This window comes from Ursus americanus, chromosome 2 (genome assembly GCF_024610735.1).
Source record: "Ursus americanus isolate L20-20 chromosome 2, mUrsAme1.1.p, whole genome shotgun sequence".
Taxonomy (NCBI): Eukaryota; Metazoa; Chordata; class Mammalia; order Carnivora; family Ursidae; genus Ursus; species Ursus americanus.
Window position 1 is genome coordinate 20,439,917 of NC_142128.1, and position 24,430 is coordinate 20,464,346.

General features: G+C 46.0%; 1 protein-coding gene across 6 annotated transcripts; it reads right to left on the minus strand.

Annotated features, from left to right (window-relative positions):
- Positions 1-1,462: 1,462 nt before the first annotated feature.
- Positions 1,463-23,247, minus strand: LOC123778856 (thyroid receptor-interacting protein 11-like). 6 transcript variants are annotated; one of them, XR_015727429.1, is made up of 5 exons: positions 21,704-22,483; positions 18,108-18,182; positions 16,684-16,745; positions 14,691-14,796; positions 1,463-7,289 (listed from the first exon to the last, which is right to left on the minus strand). XR_015727429.1 is itself a non-coding variant. In XM_087869589.1 (4 exons), the coding sequence occupies exon 4, from the start codon at positions 7,187-7,189 to the stop codon at positions 5,708-5,710; it is 1,482 nt and encodes a 493-aa protein (XP_087725715.1). In that variant the 5' UTR covers positions 7,190-14,796; positions 16,684-16,745; positions 18,108-18,182; positions 22,499-23,247; the 3' UTR covers positions 1,463-5,707. The 6 variants fall into 6 exon arrangements, 5 of the variants coding, with proteins under 5 accessions (XP_087725715.1, XP_087725722.1, XP_087725718.1 ...); XM_087869589.1 differs by lacking the exon at positions 21,704-22,483 and adding an exon at positions 22,499-23,247 and having other exon boundaries at positions 1,463-14,796; XM_087869596.1 differs by having other exon boundaries at positions 1,463-14,796; positions 21,704-22,308.
- Between the last annotated feature and the right edge of the window lie 1,183 nt (positions 23,248-24,430).

Consider the following 24,430-nt stretch of genomic DNA (forward strand, 5'->3'; position numbering starts at 1 on the left):
TCTGCTATGAGCCTGCTTCTTCCTCTCCCACTCCCCCTGCTTGTGTTCCCTCTCTCGCTGGCTGTCTCTATCTCTGTCGAATAAATAAAAGAAAAAATCTTAAAAAAAAAAAAAAAAGACTGACAGTAACGCCACAGTAATCAAAGTCTTTGGTATAAAGATAGATCAATGAAATAGAATAGAGTCCAAAAGTAGACCAATCACAAGTACTGTCGATTGATTTTTGCCCAGAGGTCAAGTCAGTTCAGTGGGAGAAAGGAAAGTCTTTTTAGTGAATAATTCTGGGTGAACTGGATATTCAGGTGGAAACAAAACGGACCTTGACCCTTAGCTCATCCTGTACACACACATTAATTTGGGATGGATCATAAACCCAAATACAAAACCTTGCACCAGGGGCACCTGGCTGGCTCAGTCCCTTAAGGGTCTGACTCTTGATTTTGGCTCAGGTCACGATCTCAGGGGGGATCGAGCCCTATATCAAGCCCTGAGTGGAGCCCCCTGTGGAGTCAAGCACTGTATCAGGCTCCACGCTCAACGGGGGTCTCCTTGAGATTCTTTCTCTAGGCCCTTCCCCCTGCACACTCGCTCTCAAATAAATAAATCTTTAAAAAAAGAAGCTAGAGCCATAAAACTTTAGTATGAAAACATGAGAAAATATCTTGACAACTTTGGGGTAGGCAAATGTTTTGTATACAGAACACAAAAAGCACTAATTACAAAGGAAAAATAGATACACTAAGAAAATGAACAGGCAAGACAGACTGGGAGAAAATATTCAGAATACATGTTCTTTAAAATTTTATTTTGGGGCGCCTGCGTGGCTCAGTCATTAAGCATCTGCCTTCGGCTCAGGGCGTGATCCCGGAGTTCTGGGATCATGCCCCACGTCGGGCTCTTGCGCTGGGAGCCTGCTTCTTTCTCTCCCACTCCCCCTGCTTGTGTTCCCTCTCTCGCTGGCTGTCTCTCTGTGTCAAATAAATAAATAAAATCTTTAAAAAAAAAAGTTTTATTTTTTCCAAAAGGACTTTAGATCATTACTCAGATCCATGGCGTCCTATTATTCTATTCTGCATTATCTGGTTTTTTTTTTTATTGCTTAAGACAGATATGAGACATTGTACCACAAGAACTTTCTGATTGGCTTCTCCTCCTCATCCCTCTTGTGAATGTTGGTTCTTTTTCCATTAATGTCTTCTACAGTGCTCAGAGACTACTTGCAATAGAGAGAGTAGATTTTAGATCCTATTAATCCTTGTGAAGTAATTGGCTGTTAGATGAAGCCAGAAGGCAATTCCAGTAGCTTCCTTGGGAGGAAAAGATACCTTTGAGTCTTAATTAATTGAGGCCCAGTGGTTTTTTTTTTTTTTTTTTTTGAATTTTTGATTATGTTAGTCCCAGTGCTGTTTTTTGTTTTTGTTTTTTAATATTTATTTATTTATTTGAGAGAGAGAGAGAAAGATCGGGATGGGGGGGAGGGCAGAGGGACAAGCACAGTCTGCACTGAGCATGGAGCCTGATCACGGGGCTCGATCTCACGACCCTGAGGTCATGACCTGGGCCAAAATCAAGAGTCAGACACGTAATCAATTGAGCCACACAGTGCCCCTGTTTTTCATAGTGTTTTCTTTTTGCTTTTTAAGATAATTAAACACTTAAGGCCTTGCAGATCTGCTGAGGAAAGCAACGGTGCTCACAAGAAGGGAAACAAACTGAAAGTCTGTGTAGGTACAAAGTTTATTGCCCTTAAGACTTTGCTTCCTGCCTTCCATTTATAACCAAGAACGAAACAAACAAGAAATAGAAACCAAACACTGAGACTAGTCCATGCAAAAGAACAACGATAAAAATGAGAGGTAGAGCAATATCTTACAGGCCAGTATGCAGCCTGCAGTTAACATTCCAAACTTGAAAACCGATGCTAAGAGTATCGGATTGATTTTTGCAATTGCATAAATATACATTGTAGGTACGTATATATGTACGTACCCTGCGTATAAATACACACACACATCCACACAGACACCGTTTGCGCAACTGAAGTGTTGGGGGAGGGATGGCAGTCCAAGTGGCTAAGTAGGTTTGAAAAGCAATAGAATGAAGTTTCCTGCAAGGTTGCACAGCTTGAGGAAACAGCCTTGACCTCTGTCTGTAAAGCGGTGCCTTCCACATAGGCTGCTTCCGAGGGTTGTACATGTTCCTGTTTGTCCAGCATGCGGAGTAATGCCTGGCACTGGAGTCAGCACTCAGCACTGTTGATTAGAAGTGAAATGAAGCAGCCCCAGCCTCGACCCTCACTGGCTGGGAGAGCGGGGAGGGCGCCTTCCCATTCCCTCAGACGAAGAACTGCCCGCTGGAGGGCATGTCACACCTCTCCTGGCAAGTTCCCACTGTTGCAGGTGACACTCCTGCCGATAGGGCAAAGTCAGTCAGTGCTTTTTGAATGAACAGGTGGCTGGACCAGATCCGCGTTTCCCATGGGAGGAATGTGAGATGACTTTAGGTGGCACCCCGGTACATGTGTTACATTTTCAAAGGTATTGATTACAGGGTGTGTTAGAAGAAAATATTAGGTAGCACGTCAGAGCTGGGTGCTAAAAGAAGTGAGTTGATCTAAAGGACTATTAAATGCAGCAGGTGGTATGTGAATGTCATGAACATTTCAGGGCAATAGTGGATTGAATGAACGCTGTTAAAAGGTCTTTCTAAATCTGAAATCTTTCATTCTTTGCACTTTATTTCAATGTATATTTATTTAACTTTCTGAGAGAGAGAGTGAGAACACATGTGAGCAGTGGTGGGGAGGGCAGGGGAGAGAGAAAGATCCCAAGCAGGCTCCACGCCCATTGCAGAGCCAGACATGGGCCTCAATCTCAAGAGTCTGAGATCACAATCTGAGCCACAACCAGGGGTCGGCTGCCCAACAGACTGTGCCACCCAGGCGCCCCTGATTTCTTCCTGGTGTGTCCTGCAGTCACTGGAGCATCGTGTTAGAGTTGTCATTACGTGTGCACATGGACGTGCTCAGTCTTCCTCGTGGAGTGGTTGGACCGCTGCACTCACAGCCCCTGGCTGCTTCAGTCCACGTACCATCTAGGGGCCATTTGAAGAAGGGGCACAAATCCTAATTGCTGTTCGAGAACCATCCATCGATACCTTCTGGTCAGACCAAGAAAAACTCAGTAACACAGCCTACACCTGGAGGGTCGGGAGCTTGAAGGAAATCTCAGAGCCGATGATGGCGATCTCTTCAGAAGCGCAGCCTCGCCAGTGTGCTTGGCTGCACGAAGGTCAATGCTGGGTGGAAACTCCCAGATATCCTGAAAGGGAAGACCTAACCAACCCATGTCACTCATCTTTTTCCTTTCATTCTGTTCAAATAAGTCTAAAAGGGCTTTTTCATAAACACAAAATTAGAATTCTAAGCAATAAAAACACTGGCAGTGTTTCTTCTTTTCTCAGTCTTGCAGTCGATGGTGTCTTAGAATGAAATATGACATATGGTTAGTCTAGAAAAATTTTAAACAGAGAAGTTAAAACACATACGTACACACCCCAGAAATCTCTGAGGTTTCTCCTGTTTCTCTGCTGTTCTTCAGCCTCCCTGCCTGCCTTCTGCTACTGGAACATTCCAAGGCGCTTCCTGCCCCAGAGCATTTCTATCTGTTGTGTGTCCTGTCTGGAATGCCTTTTGCACAGCTCTCTCCGATTCTGTGGGGCTCCACGTGGCCTTCCCTTTTCAGGGAGGCCTCCCTTTTACCTTCTCTAGTGCAGGTCCTTCCATCCCCCATGCTGTTGTCCTTCATCTGGCATAAGCTCTTATGTCTCTTTGTGTTTGCTCTTCCCGGGCTCCCCACGGTATCCCCAATGCCTGGCACTTAGCAGATACTCAACAGGTATTGCTTGAACTGGATCCATAGTGTTAAACTGAGGGCGAATGCAGCAGCTGCTCCTTGTCATCCAGGAGAGGGCAGTAGGAAGTACAGGGAGGAGCTCCTAGAGGAAGGCAGCTTGGTCAGCTTTTCAGCAGGTAGAGCTGCTGAGTGGTGGAGCGAGTGCCTTCTTTGTGGGGCGTGCTCAGGGAGTGGCTTGGTGTTGTTGAAGGGTTCTTGCACCGGATGTCAGGGTTGGCCGGTCATTTGGAATGTTCCTTCCAACCAGACATCCATGTTTGAGGACTGTTCTCATCACTGGTCTGTGGTTCTTGCTTCAACTGCAGATGTGGCTTTTACCACTAGATGGCACTAGATGATGCCTCTGAGGACAGTGCTCATCAAACCACCAACAGTGAGAACACAATTTTCTTTTAATTACTGAAGTATCGTTGATCTGTACAATGTTATGTCACTTCCAGGTGTGCAACATAGTGATTCGATAAGTCTGTACATTACTAAGCGCTCACCACAACTCAATACAGTCACTGTTACGGTACAGTTGTTACTATATTATTTACAATATTCCAACATCTGCTTTTGTTTTTGTGTTATTTCTCTAACTGGAAGTTTGTACGTCTTAATCCCCTTCACCAATTTCACCCATCCTCCCCCTTTCCCTCTGGTAACTATGCATTTTGTTTTGTTTGGAGAACAGATTTTTCATGGCACTTATACCCTGAACACACACTTCAACAAAAGCTTCAGAAAACAGTCTTTAACTCTTACAGTGTGTAATGGATACGGATATTTTCTATTTACTCTGGTTGACAGCATTTTCTAAGATGGGGATTTGCAGACTACTACGTTGATTTTATGATATGGATGGATAACAATTCTTTGTTTGAAAAGCACTGTTTCAAACAACAGAGCCTGTTCACCCGTGTAAAACTCTGTGGGTCGGTTTTCCTTGGGACAGTCTGGTCTTGTAGGTAACTGTGTCCCTTAATGCATACGCTGTGTGTTTCTGTGTTGAGTTACTGCCTTGAGTAGCCGAAGGTATGTGCTTCCTTATGGGTGTCTGTGGATGTGGGCACATGGCTGTCTGTGGGAGACGGGGGAGGACATGTTCGTACAGGATTAGCACCAACTGTACTCAAGGCAGCAGTAAGCCCTGTCAGTGGATATGAAGAGAAGATATAATATCTATGTGCTTCTGGGAGCTCAGACTGAGCTGGGTGACATCGCGCGCACACACACACACAGGCAACCTCTACCCCTTTCAGCTTACTCCTCAAGCAAATGGAAATGAGCTAATGTGCTCAGGATATCACTTAGGATGTTTCAGGGTGTAAGTAACAGAAGACCAACTCCATTTGGTTTATTACTTTTTTAAAAGGTTGATTTATTTGAGAGAGAGCGAGAGAGTGGGGGGGGGAGTAGAGGGAGAGAGAATCCTGGAACAGCCCCCTTGCTGAGTGAGGAGCATGACACAGGGCTCGATCCCAGGACCCTGAGATCATGACCTGAGCCGAAAACAAGAGTTGGCCTCTCAACCGACTGAGCCTACCCGGTGCCCCTCCATTTGGTTTAAATGGTAAAGACATTAACTCACAAGATACTCATTGAGAGGTGGAGCAGGGTCCAATGCCCACAGTGCGTTGGCGCGGCCTTGGGATCTTGGCTTCTTCCACTATTTCTCCTTTTCCGAAGGCTGATTCCACGCCTAGTTGCCTTGATTGACTTCTGAATCCAAACTGATGTTTCCTGTAGCTGGCAATGACTTCTTGCTCCTTGATAGTTTAAGTTCTTCCTCTTCTTGACTTAATAATAAATCATACTTTTTCACTTCCGTTCTCTCCAGGAAGAGGCTGACTGCTTGTGACTTGAACGTCGTCACAGTGCTCTGCTGGAATGTGCTGGCTTTTGTCAGGTAGCTGGGCTTTCATTTGGTCTGTGAGGTCCTGCAAATTCTGAATCCCCTGGTCTTTCGCTGCAAGGAGCTGAGCGCGTTCAATATGCAGCTGCTCCTGCTGGGATTGAAGATGGTCCACTTTCTGCCTCTGCTCCTGTAGAGACTGAAGCAGTCTTATCTTCCCCTGCTGCTGGTTGTGAATGATCTTCTGTTGTTCCTTTACTTCCTCCTCGAGGTCATCTTTTAACTCGTTCAGTTGGAAGACTTCACACTCCAGTTCGAGGATTTTAGGGTCAGGTACAGGGCGACTCTGTTGTCTCAGGCGCTCCAGTTCTTCTTTCAGATGATGATTTTCGGCGGTCACGGAGGTGAGACGCATGTCTTTGTCCTCCACGGTTTGCTCTAAAAGGTCATTGCTTCTTGAGGCTTTTTCTTTAATGACCTGTGTCAATTGCTTCTGCTCCTCCAAAGCAGAGGACAGCATGTCCTTGGTTTCTCTGTGGTCGGCGTCCATCTGCTCGATCTTCTTTTGGAGGTGGAATAGTTCCAGGTCTTTCTCTTGCATGAGTTGGATCAAACGTGCATGCTCTAAAGGTAACAATTTCTTGATGGTTTGCTTGTACTTCCTCTTCTCTTCCAACGCCTTCTTCTCAGTCCGACACAATTTTGCTACTAACCGCCCTTTTTTGATCTTTAAAGCCCTCACAGCAATGTTGTTTTCCAGACACTCCTCGTTGTTCCGGAGAATCGATTCTTCCAGCTGGTGTCTTACATCTTGGAGTGCCAAAACCAACTTCTGGTTTTCTGCTCTGAGATCAGAAGCAACGTTGTTCAGATTGTCGTCCAGCCGCTCCGTCTCTGCAAGTTGTTGCTCCATCCTTCTAAGCTCAGTTTCCCTTTCTTGAAGTAAGTCATCTTTCCCATTCCCGGGAGACTCTTGATGTTGGAGGTCTTCGATCCATTGTTCATACTCGCATAGTTGTTTGCGGTGCCTGTCAATGACGTCTGCCAGTTGCTTCTGGTGGATATTCTGTAACACTGCTACTTCAAGTTGGTGTTCGTCTAGCTCCCTCATCCGTTGTTGTTCTAGGTCCCTGATGGTGGTCTTCAGTTTCCAAATTTCATTTGAGTCTAAGCTCTTTGGTCCCTGGGATGAAGACTGGAACAAATGCTTCCATTGTCTCACTTCAGCCTTCAGTGTTTCAATGTCCTTGAGGAGTCTATTGATTTGTGTCTGGGATGCAATGACATAAGCAAAGTCCATGTCATTGCCATGGAAAGTTCCCTTTCTCAGCACATGTCCAGTGAAAGCGATGTGGCTGGTGAAAGAAGTCTCACTGCCATCCACTTCCCCCAGGGAATGGCCTAGGCCAGAGCCCAGGCCACCAACCCAAGGCAGCATCTCTGTGGGTCATAAAACTGACCTGGTCTGCTCTGCGAAATGAATCCAGTGCAGTCGGACTACCCCACCACGTGTCCCAGTACTGCTGCCCACAGGAGGCCTAGAATCAAAAGACAGCAGGCAATTGTGGGCAACGCTCATGTGGTACCCAACCACTGCAGGCCAGGTGGCTAGGAAAGGTCAAGACCTGGGGCCTTCAGTAGGCCAGCTCTGGCCACTGGTCTTGGTCCTCTCTGCTTATCCCCACAACTTCCCATACCAGAGCTGCGCTCCTTCCCCTTCTCCCCCTGCTTGGGTGGCTGTCCCAGGTGGGCCCCAAGTGCATGCCTGCCGATGGAAAATGCACCTGGCCCTCCACTTCCCCCCTAAGTGGTATCACCATATGCAAACTCCTGTGGTGTGTGCTTTCCACACAACCTTATTTTTTTTTAAGTGAGGTGAAATGTGATGTGGGAAACAAAGCAGAAGAGAAATTAATAAATTTCCTACTACCTACAGCCCATTGATAACTCCTTGCAACAGGCAAGGGACATTCCTCTAGGGACTCAACTGCCTCGGTGTTGACACTTTGCTAAGGGCAAAAGACAGTCCTAGCCCAACTCCCACTCACAGGATCCTATAAGCCTATTTTAATGTATAAACATTATTTTGGAAATTTCCTTTATCTCTATCCCCCAAGATACATGTTGGGAATCATCCCTCAAGCATATGGCCCACTGATATACAGCTGAAGAGTCTCATGACTAAGGTTTTATTTGACGGTAATAAATGACCTTTTGCCAACAATAGCTAGCCCCCTCAAAGTCCTGGAAACCTTTCTTCCAAAATTCCTTAGAGACTTACACTATCCCAAACCCCCTCCCAACTTGAAAGTATGTAATGGGCCACTCCTCATGATCTCATGGCAGGTCTCTCTGCCCACGGGTCCTGTCCCCGTGCTTTAATAAAACCACCTTTTTGCAGCACCAAAGACATCTCAAGAATTCTGTCCTGGCTATCAGCTTCTAACCCTAATGTCTTTCCTACATCATATGGTGCCCGATCATGGGGCTCGAGTCCAGAGTCTCATCTTGGTGAGTACTTTTTCTTCCTTTACTCTCATTCCAGGGGCTCTTGAAGGAGTCCGGTCTTATAGAAACACTTTCCTGTCGATAGGTCCGGCTGCAATCCTCTAGCCCGTGGCTATTCTACAGGGAAGAGAAAGCCTGCCTTTTTGGCTGGAAGTTAGTACCCTGGCCGGGATGGTAAAAAGACCCAGAAACTGGATGCCCTCTCTTTATTCCCATCCTTATACCAAGTTGTCTGTCTTGTGCAGGGGACAGCCATTTAAGTGACTAGCACGGCTGCCAATCTTTTTTTTTTTTTTTTTTTTTTTAAGATTTTATTTATTTATTCGACAGAGATAGAGACGGCCAGCAAGAGAGGGAACGCAAGCAGGGGGAGTGGGAGAGGAAGAAGCAGGCTCATAGCAGAGGAGCCTGATGTGGGGCTCGATCCCAGAACGCCGGGATCACGCCCTGAGCCGAAGGCAGACGCTTAACCGCTGCGCCACCCAGGCGCCCCACGGCTGCCAATCTTAAGACTCCTGTGAGGTGTACTCCTGATTGATCTAATGTGATCCCCTCCACATCCCTAGTCTAGTAGCTTCTGGCCGTGGGATCTCCACTGGGAGCTGGCCGAAACCAGTAGCCGACTGAACTAAAACCCAACTGGGGACCATTTCTTAGGGAAGTTGGCTCTAAAGACCACATGTGTTGGAATGTCCCTTAGACTATGATGGATTTCTGTCTTTACTGTTTTCTGTCAATGTCCTTTATTAACGACTTAAATTACAAAATTGGGTAAGCCCCTTGTAAAACTTTTCTAGTGTTTTCCATGGGTTAAAAATGGCAGGGCAATAACACTACCTTCAGGGCACAGGACTGTAGGGCATGGTATTTCAGTCCATTCACCAGGCACCTATTGGTAGCCTAACATGCCACTGCATGGGAAGGCGAGGGACACCGGCATTCTTCCGAATGCCTTCGTGGTAAAGGCAGGATGGTGATCAATAGCGATTCTTTGTTTGAGGGATGCCTCTGGTCGCTTTTGACACACGGAACCTCTGACATCCTGCGTGGGACGCCATCTGGGATGGGGGGGATTTGGTAACGGACCTTCTTTACTTTCCTGGGAGCATGGCCTCGGTAGGCTTCTTCAGTTCCCAAGGACTCTTCCTTAGGATGACTTTTAACTGGAAACAATTCAGATTGTAAAATTTAGGAAAGGACTTATCTCCTATAACACTGCATGCCCTCAGTAGGATCTGTCAGCTCTCCTCTGCAGGGAACAGGGCAGAATGTGTTTGCCCATGTCTGGCTAGTAAACTCCCTCCCAACATATTGGATGATAATTATCTGAGTAGACCTAGGCTGCTGGAGGAGACACAGGCCATCCCAGACGAAGGGGACTCGACTTTCTCACTATTCCTCCTCCTAATAGATGTGGGGGCTTCTCCCTCTTTTCCCAGGTTAATGGCTGTAATTGGAGCCAGTTGTGGTTAGTCTGCCTCCGGATGGGGACTTTAAGGAACCTTCCCAAGCTGCTGCTGAAACGCCCTTTGTTTCAGGGAGATTCCTTGTCTTCTCCAGCCTGGCATGGACTGCCTGTTCCCCCTTGTTGGTGGGAAAACATGGCGTCTGCTCCTCTGTTGGAGCTGCTGAGCTCTGCAGCTGGGAACCCTTTCTCTGTCTTCTGGCAGCACTTCACCTCTTCTGTCTCCCCCACCTGCCGTTGCTGCACCACCTTGGGTGCAGCCTGCATAACTGGCTTCTAAACCATCCTCGGTGCCTCCAGCACCATTGGCTTCTCCTCCTACCCTATCAAGGAACGAAGAAGACCTAACATTGCCCACTCCAGATTCCCCCACCAGCGTCTCAGGTAAAAAGGGGCAATAGGGAGGATCCAGGTGGAACATAATTCAGTATTTAAGTGTGATGGTTTAATTAAGATAGACATGTCTTTAAAGTTATCAGCACTAAACATGAAACTTTTATTCTATCGAGGTTTGCTGCAGGTCAAATAAGCTCATGTTATTTGTTAGTAAAAAGATGACTAAAATGATGGTTCGTTGTTCATCAGAGTTTTCATAGGTAATTGTTAAGATAGCTTTCAAAGTCTTTGGTAACCTGAAACTTTAAAGTTTTGCTTGGATGATAAATGGGATTAAATTCATTGGATATCTAGGTCTTTTCCAAATAGGATAAAATGCTAAAAAAGCATTGAGTACTAGATGTAGGTTTGTGCTTTTGACTTTTTATTGCAAAGAAACTAAGAATATTTGGGTCTGTTGGTAAACATGCTTTGTGTTTAACTGGATCATAAAATTGCCATCTAAACAGTTCTGGTGAAAACAGTTCACAACCGGTTACTACTAAGTTTTCACTGGAGACTAAGAGTGAAAAATTCTGCTAAATATAATTAAGACTGGAAATAAGAAAAAACAACTCTCTAAGTGTAAGAAAGACACAAGGAATGGAAATGCATTTCTGTTGAAGGTAAAAGAAGGTAATTTTGTCCTAAACGAGACTGGTCATTGGGAAAGAAATGGCTTGGGACAAAATGTGAATGCAAAAGGGAAGTTGTAGGTTTATGATGGGAAAACTTTGGAAAGGATTTTAGGCGTGATCAGGATGGACTAAGATTGAAATGAATGGATTTTAAAGTATACTGGTATAAGATTGAAAGTCTGCTTTCTCTCCGTTCAAAAAGACAAGTTTTCTTAAATTGTTGGTCGGCTCTTTTTTTAAACTGTATATTGGCCAATTTAGTAATACAGTCACCATTTTTAGGAATAATATTTTATAAAAAATCGTGTTTAAAATTACAGCTGAGAGAATGGCATAGGTTTAAAATCACTTTATGTTGGTCTGCTCTTGATAAGAAAATGTAGTAAATAGTTGTTTTCCCTTTGCCCAGAAAAACCAGTTTCTGTGTTATGCCTTTATCAGGTCTTTAACATCCCTCATCCTATTTAGGCATGTGCCTTAAATTTTTCTACAGTTTTAACAAACTTCCCCAAGATTTACATCGTGAACAGAGTCTCCTTGACTAATGAGGCTTGTTTGTTTGGTATACGGTCATCATCACTGGATGTTCTGGCCATTGAAGTGTTACGTGTCACAGAAATAACCGAGTTTCCTTGTCAGTTGCATCATAATGAATTCTCGGATCATTAACAATGTCCATTTCTGAGTGTTTGTCATTTATAATTGTTCTTATTCTCCTGCAAAAGGAGTTTCATCTTCAAGGAGGTTCATAAAAAGGACTTTTAGGAAAAAAATACAGGTATTCAGTATCTTTAAGATCAAAGATTTGTTCATTTGTGAACAAATTCAAGTCTTTAACTTGTCTGTCTACCCGAACCCTCTGAAATTCAAAAGGTCTCAGTAAGTTTTCTTTCTTCCATGGTGGTCATAATCATTTGCATAAATTCAGCAAGAATCTGTTCTCCTTGTAACAGGACACCATTGGAAACACTGGTTATTTTACCAAGGCTTTGACTGGAATGTCCTATCTGAGAGACACATGCATAGACTCAGATATGACCAGACAGCTTTAAGGAATCAAGGTCGACTTTATGAAACCTGGAGCCATGAAGCCCCTTGGAACTGTTGGCCTGATACCTTGCTTACAGAGTTCCCAGCAGCCTCACCAGGTGAGTAAAGAATGTCACTTCCTGGCAGGTGCAGGAACCTCAGGATCTATTGGGGACCTCGTGAAGAGGATGGCAAGTACGCGGCTTGGCTTCTGGCCTGGAGAGGCTACTGAAAGTTCAACCTAGAGATTCCTTATAAAAGTTCCAGCAAAGCAGATTCTAAAAGATCTGTATGATCAATCCTTATTCTTGCTGAGCTTATGTGAATAATTAGGCCAAGTTTGGACTTGTTTTTCAAATAAATTAGTCTTGATTTGGCTGTCTCTGGAAACGAGGGTGATTTTAGAAAAATTATGTTTCAATAACATACCTTTGCAGATGTTAAATTCTAGTTTTGATGGTCTTTGAATGTTGTTTACCTAAGCTAGACAACTTGAGGTAAACTTGAGAGAAATTGCTACAGTAGCTCATGTGTAGAGACAATCTCCTTGTTATTCTGTGGGGATAATAACAGGACCCCATGGGCATATGATTATTTGAACAGCTGAAAAATGGGATTGAGTCCCCAACAATTGTGTAACTCAGCTATCACCGTGACCAATTCTGTGTGGCTGGGATGACAAAATCACTCCTAAAAAGCCAGAGCACACCCCACTCAGCGGGGTTACTATGGACTCGTGGAGATCATGGATGACCCCACTTTCCCTATGATTGGACGGGATGATGCACTTGGGAATGCCCTTATCTCCTGAGACAAGTCTTCTCCCACTTGCCAGTGATTCCTTAGATTCCTTATAATTGGGACATTGTTAAGGCTGGACCTCAAAGAGGGCTTCTTGATGGTTTTATCCGTTAGTCATATTTATTCTAGAAGCCACCTCTTTCGCTATAAAATTGCAAGTAAAGGCTTTAGCCAAGCATACAACAGCCCTCCTGGTAAAACGAGCCTCTAAGCTCACTACGGGACAGTCCCTGACTGTAATGACTTCATATCAGGTCCAGAGTGTCTTAGAGGAGGCCGACTTATTAAATACCGAGTTATGCTTACAGATATATGCCTGAAATAATACTTAAAACCTGTCGGACTTTAAACCCATCTGCCCTTATGCCTGGACCTGACCATTGTACTTCTACAGAGCATAACTGTTCAGAGGTTATTGATCTGCTTGATTCTGGTCAACCAGATTTAAAAGATTCCCCTATCACAAATGTAGATGACAGTTGGTTTCCTGATGGCAAGAGTTTCATGGGAGAGGGAATAAAAAAAGCTGGGCATGCTATAGTGCTCACTCGTGATTGGCAATTGCCAAAGCCTTAAAAATTTATATTTGTACTGATCCAAATATGCTTTCCTAGTCCTGCATGCTCATGGAGCAATTTGGAAGAAAAGGGGATTATTATCAAGCCATACCTCCCCAATCAAATATGGGCCTGAAATTATTACTCCTCTTAAGGCTGTACACCTACCACCTAAGGAGGGAGCTGTACTCACTTCAAAGGATATGGAAACAATTCACTAGACCGTGCAGCCAAGCACGCAGCATAAAATAAACATTAACTCTTTTGCCAGCCTGAACTCCAATAAATCCCATAAGTCCGGTCTATTCAGACCAAGAAATGCACAGGATTGGCTTGTTAATAATGCGGGGGAAAATCTTTATACTCAAAAATAACCAATGGAAGCTAATACAGGGTTTATACCAAACTACTGATTTGGTAAAAAGGCCACATTGGTATGACCACCTAACATTCATTTTTGTTTCCTCTTTGGGACCAGAGGATGTTGTCTGGCACATGGAAGCTCTTTAATACGTACACGGTCAAAGCCCTAGTGATACTCTACAAAAGAGAATGGCATCAGAGGTCTTCACTGCTACACAAGGTGGCAGGTGTGCTAGCATAAAAACAGAATGCTGTGTGTACGTTCCAAATTACCACCAAAGTATTTCTGCCTTTCTGACAGGGATACTCTAAACTCCTGGACTGGAGAGGGACTTTTGTCAACTATCAAAGGACTCTTATTGGGGCTTCTTTTTGTTATACTAATCGTGTTTTGCTGTTTTCTGCCTTGTCTCTCTGCTTGGTGCCAAGACTCCTTCCCTGCCATAACTTTGAGCCAACAGATATCCTTTCCACTTGGGAAGATCCACACTTGCAGTCCCCTTTGGATTCAGCTGCCTCTCTGCACTTCATCACTCCTATATCTGTAGAAGCCCCAACTGACCAACGTTGACCCACAGGTAGGGACATCTCTACGGCCCTATTCAGCAGGAAGAAGTTACCGAAGATGAGACCTTCCACCCTCAGCAACCTTAAAGGTTTAAGGGTCAAAATTGTTCAGGGGGAAATGATATGGGACACAAAGCAGAAGAGATATTATTAAATTTCCTACTACCTATAGCCCATTGACAACTCCTTGAAACAGGCAAAGGACATTCCTCTATGGACTCAACTGCCTCAGTGTTGACACTTTGCTAAGTAGTGGCAAAAGACAATCCTCACCCAGCTCCCACTCCCGGGATCCTGTAAGCCTACTTTCACATACAAAAATTCTTTTTAGAAACTTCCTTTATCTCTACCCCCCCAAGATACATGTTCGCAATCATCCCTCAAGCATATGGCCTCACTTGATAATATAGCTGAAGGGTCTCATGACTAAGGTTTTATGAGACAGCAATAAATGACCTTTTGCCAACAATAGCTAGCCCCCTCAAAGTCCTGGAAACCTTTCTTCCAAAATTCCTTAGAGACTTACACTATCCCAAACCCCCTCCCAACTTGAAAGTATATAATGGGCCACTCCTCATGACCCCATGACAGCTCTTTCTACCCATGGGTCCTGTCCCCATGCTTTAATAAAATCACCTTTTTGCAACACCAAAGACATCTCATGAATTCTTTCTTGGTCGTCAGCTCTGGACAGTATGATGGCAAGATCAGAAACTATAAAGCACGGGACCAGAAAATGTGCCTAAAAGGATATAAACACACAGTTCAAAAGCAAGCAAAGGACTAACCAAAAAAACTGCCCCAAAAAGGCTGATGAGGGACTTTTATCAAAGAAGGTATCTTTATTTTCTAAAATATTCCTACCAACTGAAAAGAAAAACTGACACATTTCCAACGGACATTTTATAAAGAAATCCCACAGGCCAATAAAAGGAAGGAAAGCTATTCCATCTCAGTAGCACAAAGTTACTTCCCATTTAAAACAAATTCTGCCCATCTGCCAAACCTATTAATTAAAAAAATTGTAACAGCCAGTGTTAATGAGGGTGTAGGGAAAGAGAACCCTCATCTACTCTCATGAAAATACAAATTTGTAAAGAGGGTTTCAAAGAATAGTTTGGCAGTAGCTATTAGAATTCGCAAGGGACAATTCCTTAAGCCAACAAATACACACGTGTCCCTGTGCTTTCTACAACACTGTTTAACAGAAAACCATAAAAAACACAGCTATCTAAAGGACCATTGGTCCTGAATACAATAAGGAAAATGGAATTTCCGGGACAAGGAGAACTAGAAAGCCATCAGGAATGAGGGAGACCTATATATGACGACAGAAACACAGCCACGAGTCACTAGGACACAGAAGGAGCGAGTTAGAAAACAGGATGTGTAAATTACTCACCTTATTATAATTGCGCGTAAATCTATATTGAAAAACATAGATTCACTCATTCAACAAATATATATTGAACTACAACCTATGTATTTATTCAGTGTGTATGTACAGTCTTTCAGCAAACACGTACCGACCCTTCTAGGTGCCAGGCACTGGACTGTATTTGTGTTTTCATGTGTGATATTTATCCGTCTCTAGGTGTACTGTTCATCCATAGGAGAAAACACTCTGAACACTGGTTATCTTGGTGGGGGGAGAGATTATGCCGGGTCTTTACTTTCTACTTCATACATTTCTGCATCGATGGATCAAAGGTAATGCAAAGCGTTAGCTCCTTCATTATAGGTAATCATTCCGACACAAGTATTCACCAAATATACAGAAAGTTATGACAGCGACAGTGTGGAGAAAACAGCCAGGCCAGCACATGGCACAGCCTGCACAGGTTCCACTTATAATCTGTAGGAGGGAAACGAAGGATGGGGGAGATGTTCTTTCTGGGAGTCTCTTCACCAGGAGCATGACTGTGGCACTGTGGTTGCACAGAGGCCTGTCTCGCTGTCTCATGTTTCCTGTGTTATCTGTGTCCACCATCCCAGAAGGCCATCCTCTCTGGGCATGTCCTCTGACCTGAATTATTAGTAAGCCCCCTGAATACTCTGCCAGACACAGACTGAAAATGATGGAACATTCTGGAAGAGGTTTACCTTGGATCGAAAGGCTTAGAGGTGAGCAGGGAGTTGCTGGAAACACTCATACTTAAAACGTGAGGGGAAACCCAGAGCACAGGGGCCGAGGAGGCGATATAACAGGTGGAGCAGGTCAGGTACAAAACAGCGGGGAGCAGTGGGGGCGGGACTGGAGGATGACAGCCCTCCTCCATGAAGCAGCCACCTAGGAGTTAGGGTCTGCTGCTGCCAGATTGGATGTTCCCAAGGAAAGCTGGAAACGGAGATTTTCAGGGAAAAATCTATTTTTGCACTGGTTGTAAATCACTGTAACCTGTTTTGTAAAGATTGAAGAACGGGGACCTATGGACATCTGTTTTAAATCCCTTCACGGTAAATGCGATGCAGTGTAAACGTATCAGCAGAAGCATATGCTGTGTGACATCATGGGCGCTCACACACAGGTGCAGACAGACACACACACACCCCTTTTAAAAGGAAAAGGGGAAAAAAGCAAAGAGCGTTCTGTAGTGCACATCGTACCACGTAGGTTAAGGGTACTTGCCGATTTGAAGTGGGTCCTCCGAATGTAGTTCTGTAATGGGTTGTGATAAGAAAGGCTTGACTCTGTGGGACGATGGGAAAGAGAGAAATGAGTCAAGGAGCTCAGTTTCAGCAGAACCGCAAACACCCACTCCAGGAACGGCAAATACATCCTGCTCCTGTTCAAAGCAAGGGCCACTCACTCCACAGGGCCTTCTGCTTCCTGACGTCTGGCCCTCGGCACACGCACTCACACTTCAGTGGATCGGGGCTCTGGCGAGGTCACTAAGCAGGACACTCCGAATCGGATGCCCACTCACAATCTCATCATGAAATACTGAACACTCAGAAATCGCTCAGGATAGGTCAGCAAGGATTTTCCCGATGTTCCAGTGTTTTCCAAGTCGTCTCCACTTTCCTGCCTCTTCTCAAACAAAATCTTTAACACAGTGCTCATTGCTCACAGTTCACTGAAAAAAGGACTCCTGTTCAGACTTGAAGTCAGTAACGTTGATGGGATGACTCCCTCCTCCAGGACATGCAAAAAATCAGACCTCAGAGAGCCGAATCCTCCATCACAACAACCATACACAAAGGCCAATGCGTTTTTCAGCCCAGAAGCACCTCTGGGCTTCAGTGAGAGCCTGCTTCCTCTTAGTTCACTCGGGGTCCCAACAGGCTAGGACATCGTCTGCAGAGGCACAGCCTCAGATGCCAGACGGCAACCGAACAGCATATTTACTGTAGCAGATTCTTCTATTTGGAAAGGGTGAAAACCTTGTTTCCAAGTTCCCTCCAAACCCTCAGGCTTGAGGCCAGGGCTTAAATCTCAGCTCCGCCCCTTCCTTCACAGGTGCCATGATGGAAATTCGCTTCACTGCTTTGAGCCTCGGTTTCCCCACCAGAATTCACGAGGCTGCTCTGAGCACTGAATGAGGGGATGCAAGGGAAGCATTGCACACGGTGCTACAAAAGCTCCCAGCAGAGATTCACAAACTCGCCCTCTACAACTCTGCAAACTCCTTAAAACCTGGTCAGCGTGGCCCCCGGAATATCTCACAGACAGTAAATGACTAAGTTCAGCCTCCCATTCATTCGCTCAAACAATATTGACGACGCATCTGCTCTGGGCTGGGCACCTCTCTATGCCCTGGAGATAACGAAGTAGACAAAACACACAGAACAATTCAGATCATGAAACTAGTGTAGGTCATTTCAAGGTTCAGAGAAATGACGTTCATGGACAGAACAGTCACAAGGGAGAGTGTATTGCATGTGGAAGACTGCTCGACAGGTTGGAATGAGGTCCCGGGGCCAGCAAGAAAGCGGGGAGTGGGTCCAAGGGGAGGGCCCCCTAAAATGAGGTCTCCAGCATGCATCCGGCCCCCTCCTGACCGCTGCCTCTGACTCTGCCCAGCTCTGTCCTCTGGTCCAAGCCACACTTACTGGATGCTGGGCAGCTTTCTCGTGACAATCACTGCAAAGTCGACCTCAAAAATATTTTCATGGGAGATCTTCATCCTGAGGAAAAATACACAGCAAGTTTGCTAATTCTGTATTCCCGCATACATTTACTGACCATCTTCATGTACCGAGTACTAAGCCCCAAACAGCAACGGGCTATTTCAGGGATTTAAATCAGGAACGATATGGTCAGAAAGGTACTTTTCAGGTGACTTTGGTCTCTGTGTGGAGAATGGATAGAGGACAAATGTTAGGAGATTCTCAGAGCCGTCCAGGAAGAAGGTCCAGGGAAGAAGTCACAGGGAGCCTGAACTGGGGGAGCAGCCACTGGCATGGAGGTGGGGAGGCACTGAGAGGCGCTGGGGAAGTAGGAGCTAACAGATTTTCCAAAAAGCAGACTGAGACAGATTAGAGAGGGTCAGGAAACAATTGTGTGTTTGCGGGGGAGGGGTCGGGGCCAGCATGTGCGGGATCAAATAGGATACAACAGCAAACATCACAAAGCATCCCCGTCAGTGAGGGCGAGCACTGTCTTGTGGTACATTTACGTTTTTCTGTGAGAGGCGCGTACGGTGGGTGGGAAAGGGCAGGCGTCTGCAGCCAGGGAATGGGGGTCAGATGCCATCCACCACGTGTCTGCTGTGAGGCGCTGCAAGTCACTAAACTCCCTGGGCCAAGCTTTCCTCGTGTGCACAGTAGAGAAACTGACTGCACCTCACGGGGTTGTGAGGACTCATGAGGAAATAAATATACAAGCCACACGCACAGCAGGACCTGCGCTAGTAAGCGCCAAGGGTGTGCCTTTGATTTACTGACACGGGTACAGAGATGTGGGGCCTGGCCTGGGCTGTACATGTATTTTTACTGTGGGCTGCAGTAACGAAAGTGTGAAAGCCACACACAGACACGCACACACAAACATACACACTGAGTTAGACAAAGACATTCATATACACAGAGACACAAACACCCACAGAGGCACACAGACAGAAGAGACACAGACACAGAGAGAAACACAGACGCACAAAATATAGACATGCAGACAAAGAAACCCCCACGTAGAGACACACAGAGAGGCAGAGACACAGACACACACACACAGAGCCTCACAGGGACCGACACACAGACACAGACATAGACAGACACACTTCCGGCCCTGCTTCACCACCTGCGTCCCCAGGTTGGTCACCCCTGGGCTCCTAGCACATTCCCCCCATCTCTGTCGTGTCCACTCACTCAGCCCTGAGGAGGATTCTCGAACGCATTCTCTCCTCAGCTCGCCATCTGCAAGGACACCCCTTTCTGGCCTCTTTCAACCACACGCTGCGTGTCTCCTGCAACAGCTCCTCACACCCCTGAGGCCTGGCAAGAAACAAGGCGCTCCACATCCTGCTGACTGTTCGGCATCCCCCCCGCCATGCATGCTTTTAACACCCTCGTGTCCACCTTACTTCTATTCCAGAAATACAGAACCAGTTGGTCAAAGGGGAAAGACAAAGAGAAACACAGATGCCAGAATCCCGTCGTGGTGTCACCGGGACATGCTGGGCCTTAGGAAAAGCCGGGGTCAGGATGACACCCCCGTTTCTGATGTGAACAACTGCGCAGGGAAGAGCATCCTGTGTGTAGTCGGTAGTATGTAGTATGTATATTAACCCACTAAATTAGAAACTCAGGAGGGATGGGAAGCAGGGATGGGGGGGTCGCTGACCCCGGGGTCGGCATCATGGGGACAGAAATCAGGAGCAAGCATTTTCTAGTAGGAGGTGACCCCTAAGGGTAAGTGTCAGAACTAAAGGTCCAGCTACCCGCCCCTTGTGGAAAATCTCAGGGGGTCTGGTTTGGGGGAGAGGGAGGGAGACAGAGTGACACAGGAGGACAGAGAAAAGGACTGCTTCGTGACGTATCAGAAGAAATAGGCTCACCCATCTCAACCGTTCACTGTCAGAGCTGCCACACATGCCTGCCCGTCTGCAGAGCGCGGCGATGGACGAGCTAGCTGAGGCTACTGGGAGGAAAGGTTTAGGGCAGACTAGGACGTAACTTCTGTTAGGAAACTCCACAACACGCTTCCAGAACGTTACTCCCACGATAGGAAAGGGTAAGGAGAGTCTAAAATTCCCAAAGACAATGAGAACAATTAAAAGCAGATGAAGGACAGCATACACTCCCACATCTTCTGTAGGACTTCTTACTTTAGTATAAAGAGCTTCCCCTTGGGGCGCCTGGCTGGCTCAGTCGGGTGAGCGGCCGACGATGATTTCGGTTCAGGCCACGATCTCAGGGTCCTGGGATTGAGCGCCACTTGGTCTCTGTGCTCAGCCGGGAGTCCACTTAAGATTCTCCCTCTGCCTCTGCCCCTCCCCCCCCAATAAAAGTCAAATCTTTAAAAAAAAAAAAAAAAAGAACTCCCCATGCATCAGCTACTTGACCTTCAGAAGAACTGACTAAGGGGTCACTGGGGAGGGAAAGCTACCAAAAGGCACACCTCGAGCCTCTAAGGAACAGACAGCTTCTTTCTGGGCTTTCGAAAAGGAGCAAAATGGCTGCAGCACATGTTTCCACTTTCGACTCTGGGATTCCCTGAGCCCGTCTGACACGCCACTCACTGAAAGCTGGCGAGTCACAGGAGGCAAGAAAGACACCGAAGACAGGACCGGCTCCTGGATGGCAGCTGGGGACCGCCGTGAGGAAGCACAGCCCTTGGACTGGAAGAGGATCCCGCAGGGCCAACCGCAGCACGGGCTGCCCGAGGTGAGACCCACCCTCTGCGTCCTTGATCCTTGGGTTGTGTGAAAACAGAAGTCGGGAGACACCGATCAGCTGAGGTCCCTTAAAGGGGTTCACTGCCCCTTTATTCTGTTTCTGTGATGGTACTGGCTTTCCTGGGCCCTCCTGGTGCCCGCTGCCCGAAGTGGGGAGCCTTCAACTGCCCAAAGTCTTGGGCCCCTGAGGTCATACAGAACGAGCTCCCACGATGGTGGCAGCAAAAAACTTGTGACCCGCTGCCTCTGCTGGTGCAGCTGGGGGAACATCCCGGGGGAAGGTGCATGAGACAACGAGACTGGCAGCCAAGATTTTCCCTGCCCTGTTCGAGAAGCACATATCTCTCAATACAGGGATTAGCAAACTTGCTGTAAACGACCAGAAAATATTTTACCTTTGCAGGCCAGACAGCCTCTCTTGTAACTACTCAAATCCGCTGTCATGCTGGTAAAGCAGCCATAGAGAAGATGCAGCTAAATGGGAGTGGCTGTGTTGCAATAAAGCTTTATTTACGACAATAGCTGGGTGGGCTAAATTTGGGCCCTTAGGCCTACGGTCCAAAGAGCAAACAAGCATTGGTTTGCGTGTGTGCGTCTGTGTGTTTAAGGAAACTTAGATTAAAACAAAACAAAACCCTTTGGACCAATATAATTATCAAACAAAACAAGACACCTCCACAATATCTTACTGGCCCTGTGCTGTTCGCCTTCCTCACTCCTGAGAGAGAACCTTTTTCTTGGAAGGGGTACCTAAGTCTCAATGTACCTTGTTCCCAGGAATAAAAATGTCAGATTTATTCATTAAAAACCCACCTACATGACAGCAGGGAGAATCCAAATGTCGGGACCAAGTCGAAACGGTGTCGGGCCGAGAGGAGGCATTTCTCCAATGCCTTCCACTCACACTGCACACGTTCTGCCACTGCCTTCTGCTCCCGTTCCTTCCACCACACCATGGTCACTGAGGTACAGACGCACCACAGCCCAACAGACCGCAGAGACCCCCCTGAACAAGCACAGGCTCTGTGTAGAGAACAGGGAAGGAACCTGGATTTGGAGGAGCTGCTGCCCATTTGGTCCCAGTTCTGCTACTAACCAGACTCGTCTCCTTTCCTGTGAGTGAGCGTAGTTACACCTGTTCTTGCTCCCTAACAGAGCAGGTGAGGGACCAAACCAGGGAATAGCTGCAAAAGGCCTTTGTGTCATCGCACAATCACCCAGGCGTGCGCACCTCCAGCCTGTACCGACGACAATGGCACGATGACAATAAAACTTCGTTATCGCCAATATGGCAGATGCAGGGGCTCTGGCTCTCACAATTCCCCAGGCAGGGTTCTTCCACATGTGCAGAGGAAAAGTCTACTAGGATTTTTATCCTAAGCCCTGTTTGTAACAGCAAAGGATGAGAAGCATGGCACCCATCCTTCACCAGGGCCCTGGGGACACTAAGTATGTGGCTTGGGGGTAGCAGGCGCAAGCAGCTGGGGACGGGGGCGCGAGATAGTCAGTCACTGTATTCCCTCTGAATATATTTTAACATTTCTGAACCAGGCGGGCACCTTCACAGGTGAAACAATTTGGGAAAGAAGAGGCAGAATTTTCATTTACCTTTAATCTCCAGAGGTGGTCATCCCAGTCCCAAGATTTAGAATTTGACAATGACATTCTGTCTTCCGTAGAAATGCCTTTATAAGCAGACTGACGCCATGGACTAGAGCAAAATATCCTGAGTGAGAGACAGAGACAAGCTATTGCTCAGTGAGGTGGGATATCATCCCTGCAGAGCACACTCCAGGAGAAAAGCAAATCAGGACACTTCTGCTCTTCCTCCGGGTCAGCGGGTTATTGTGGACTTCATGGGAGAAAGAGTGACTTTCACATTCTCTTCCTTTTTTAAATTTAATTCAAAGCTGCTACAAGCAAAGTAAGTACAATCTATTTAATGATTTAATGGAATTAACGATCTTACAAATAAATTGCCCCTTGGGGCACCCGGGTGGCTGTTGGTTAAGCGTCTGCCTTTGGCTCAGGTCAGGATCTCAGGGTCCTGGGATCAAGCCCTGCATCGGGCTCCTGCTTCTCCCTCTGCCTCTGCCCCTCCTGCTCATGGTCTCTCTTTCCAATAAAGAAATAAAATCTTTAAAAATTAAAATAAAATGTCCCATTATTTTACATGGGAAAGACAAGCGTTTTACATTAAAACAGCAGATCTAAATGTTCCTCTTGGAAATGTACTTTTTCATAGCTAGGTAAAGCTACTTAGGACTCGACTAATACTCAGAATTGCGAGATCATGACAAAAATAATATTTTGGGGTCAGGGAATGGGGCAGATAAATGTCAAAACAAACAAAAAAAGTATTTCTTACCGTGTTCCCTTCATCTCCATTCTGTGTGGGTAAGAGCCTCTATGTTTACAAAAAGGCCTCACAGAGCATCGGTGGGAGGGGAAGCCAGGAGTAAACGTTGCCCAATAAATGGACTTGTTCAGCTCCGGAGTGGGGAGCTGGAGTAAAGGGGATGGGAAATAAAAGAGAGGGGGAAGGAAGATAAAATCCGTGTTCTAAAGCCTTGTGCTTAAGTATAACTATTTTAGGAACAAAATTTGAGTAGCATTTAGAAACTTACTTCAGTATGACATAGGAATTCTATGTCTATTGATTCTGCTACTACACAATTTGAGCTTGTATTTTACGTGTCTCTGGCTTTTTATTTTTCGAGGAAATCATTTTTATTGTATGTTATAGAGTATCATCCACAACAGGCTGATTATTGGGAAAAAACTTTAAAAATGCTCACCACACGCTGTTTGGGAAGCACTCTCCTAGTGGGCCCCGGTCTGGAGATGCCAGCCCAGGCAGAGGAAGAGGGCAGGCAGGCTGGCTGACATGCTCCCTGGGGCACCCAGCTCCCGGAGCCCCAAGGTGGGTCCCTGCCTCTAGAGCATGGATATAAAAAGCTGCCTCAGGAGCCCAGAAGGGAGGCTTCAGGCCTCTGAGCCAGCACTGGCCCCATCTTCCTAATGCCTGGGTTCATCCTGAGCTCCAAGTAAGCTCCACGTCCTTTTTCTCAGGGACCACCACGTTAAACGTTCTTTCATTTCTTATAGAATCCATAGGCTCCATCTTTAGGGCAAGGATTCCTGGCACACACAAGGACTGTGGTCATTTAGTTAATTTCTCAGTCTGGCTGAGACTGAGTCTACCTCCCACCTCAAATCCTTTCTCTGCCTTGATAGAAAGGACTTGCAGAGCCTAACAGTGTTATTACTGCTTTAATAAAGCCAAAAAGTAATTCCTTCCTTGCACAGGACACAGTAAAAGATCATATAAGTGGCTTTTAAACATACAAAAATGATCTTCAACTTCACCCCCAAAATAAGAGGAATATAAAATAAACTTACTGTAAAATACCATTTCTCATGTATCGGATTAACCACAATGAAAAAGTTCATAATACACTATGTTCATGAGGATGTTGGGAAATAAGCATTGTCATTCCCCTGGAGAGAGTGAACACCAGAAATTCTCTTTTTAAGACT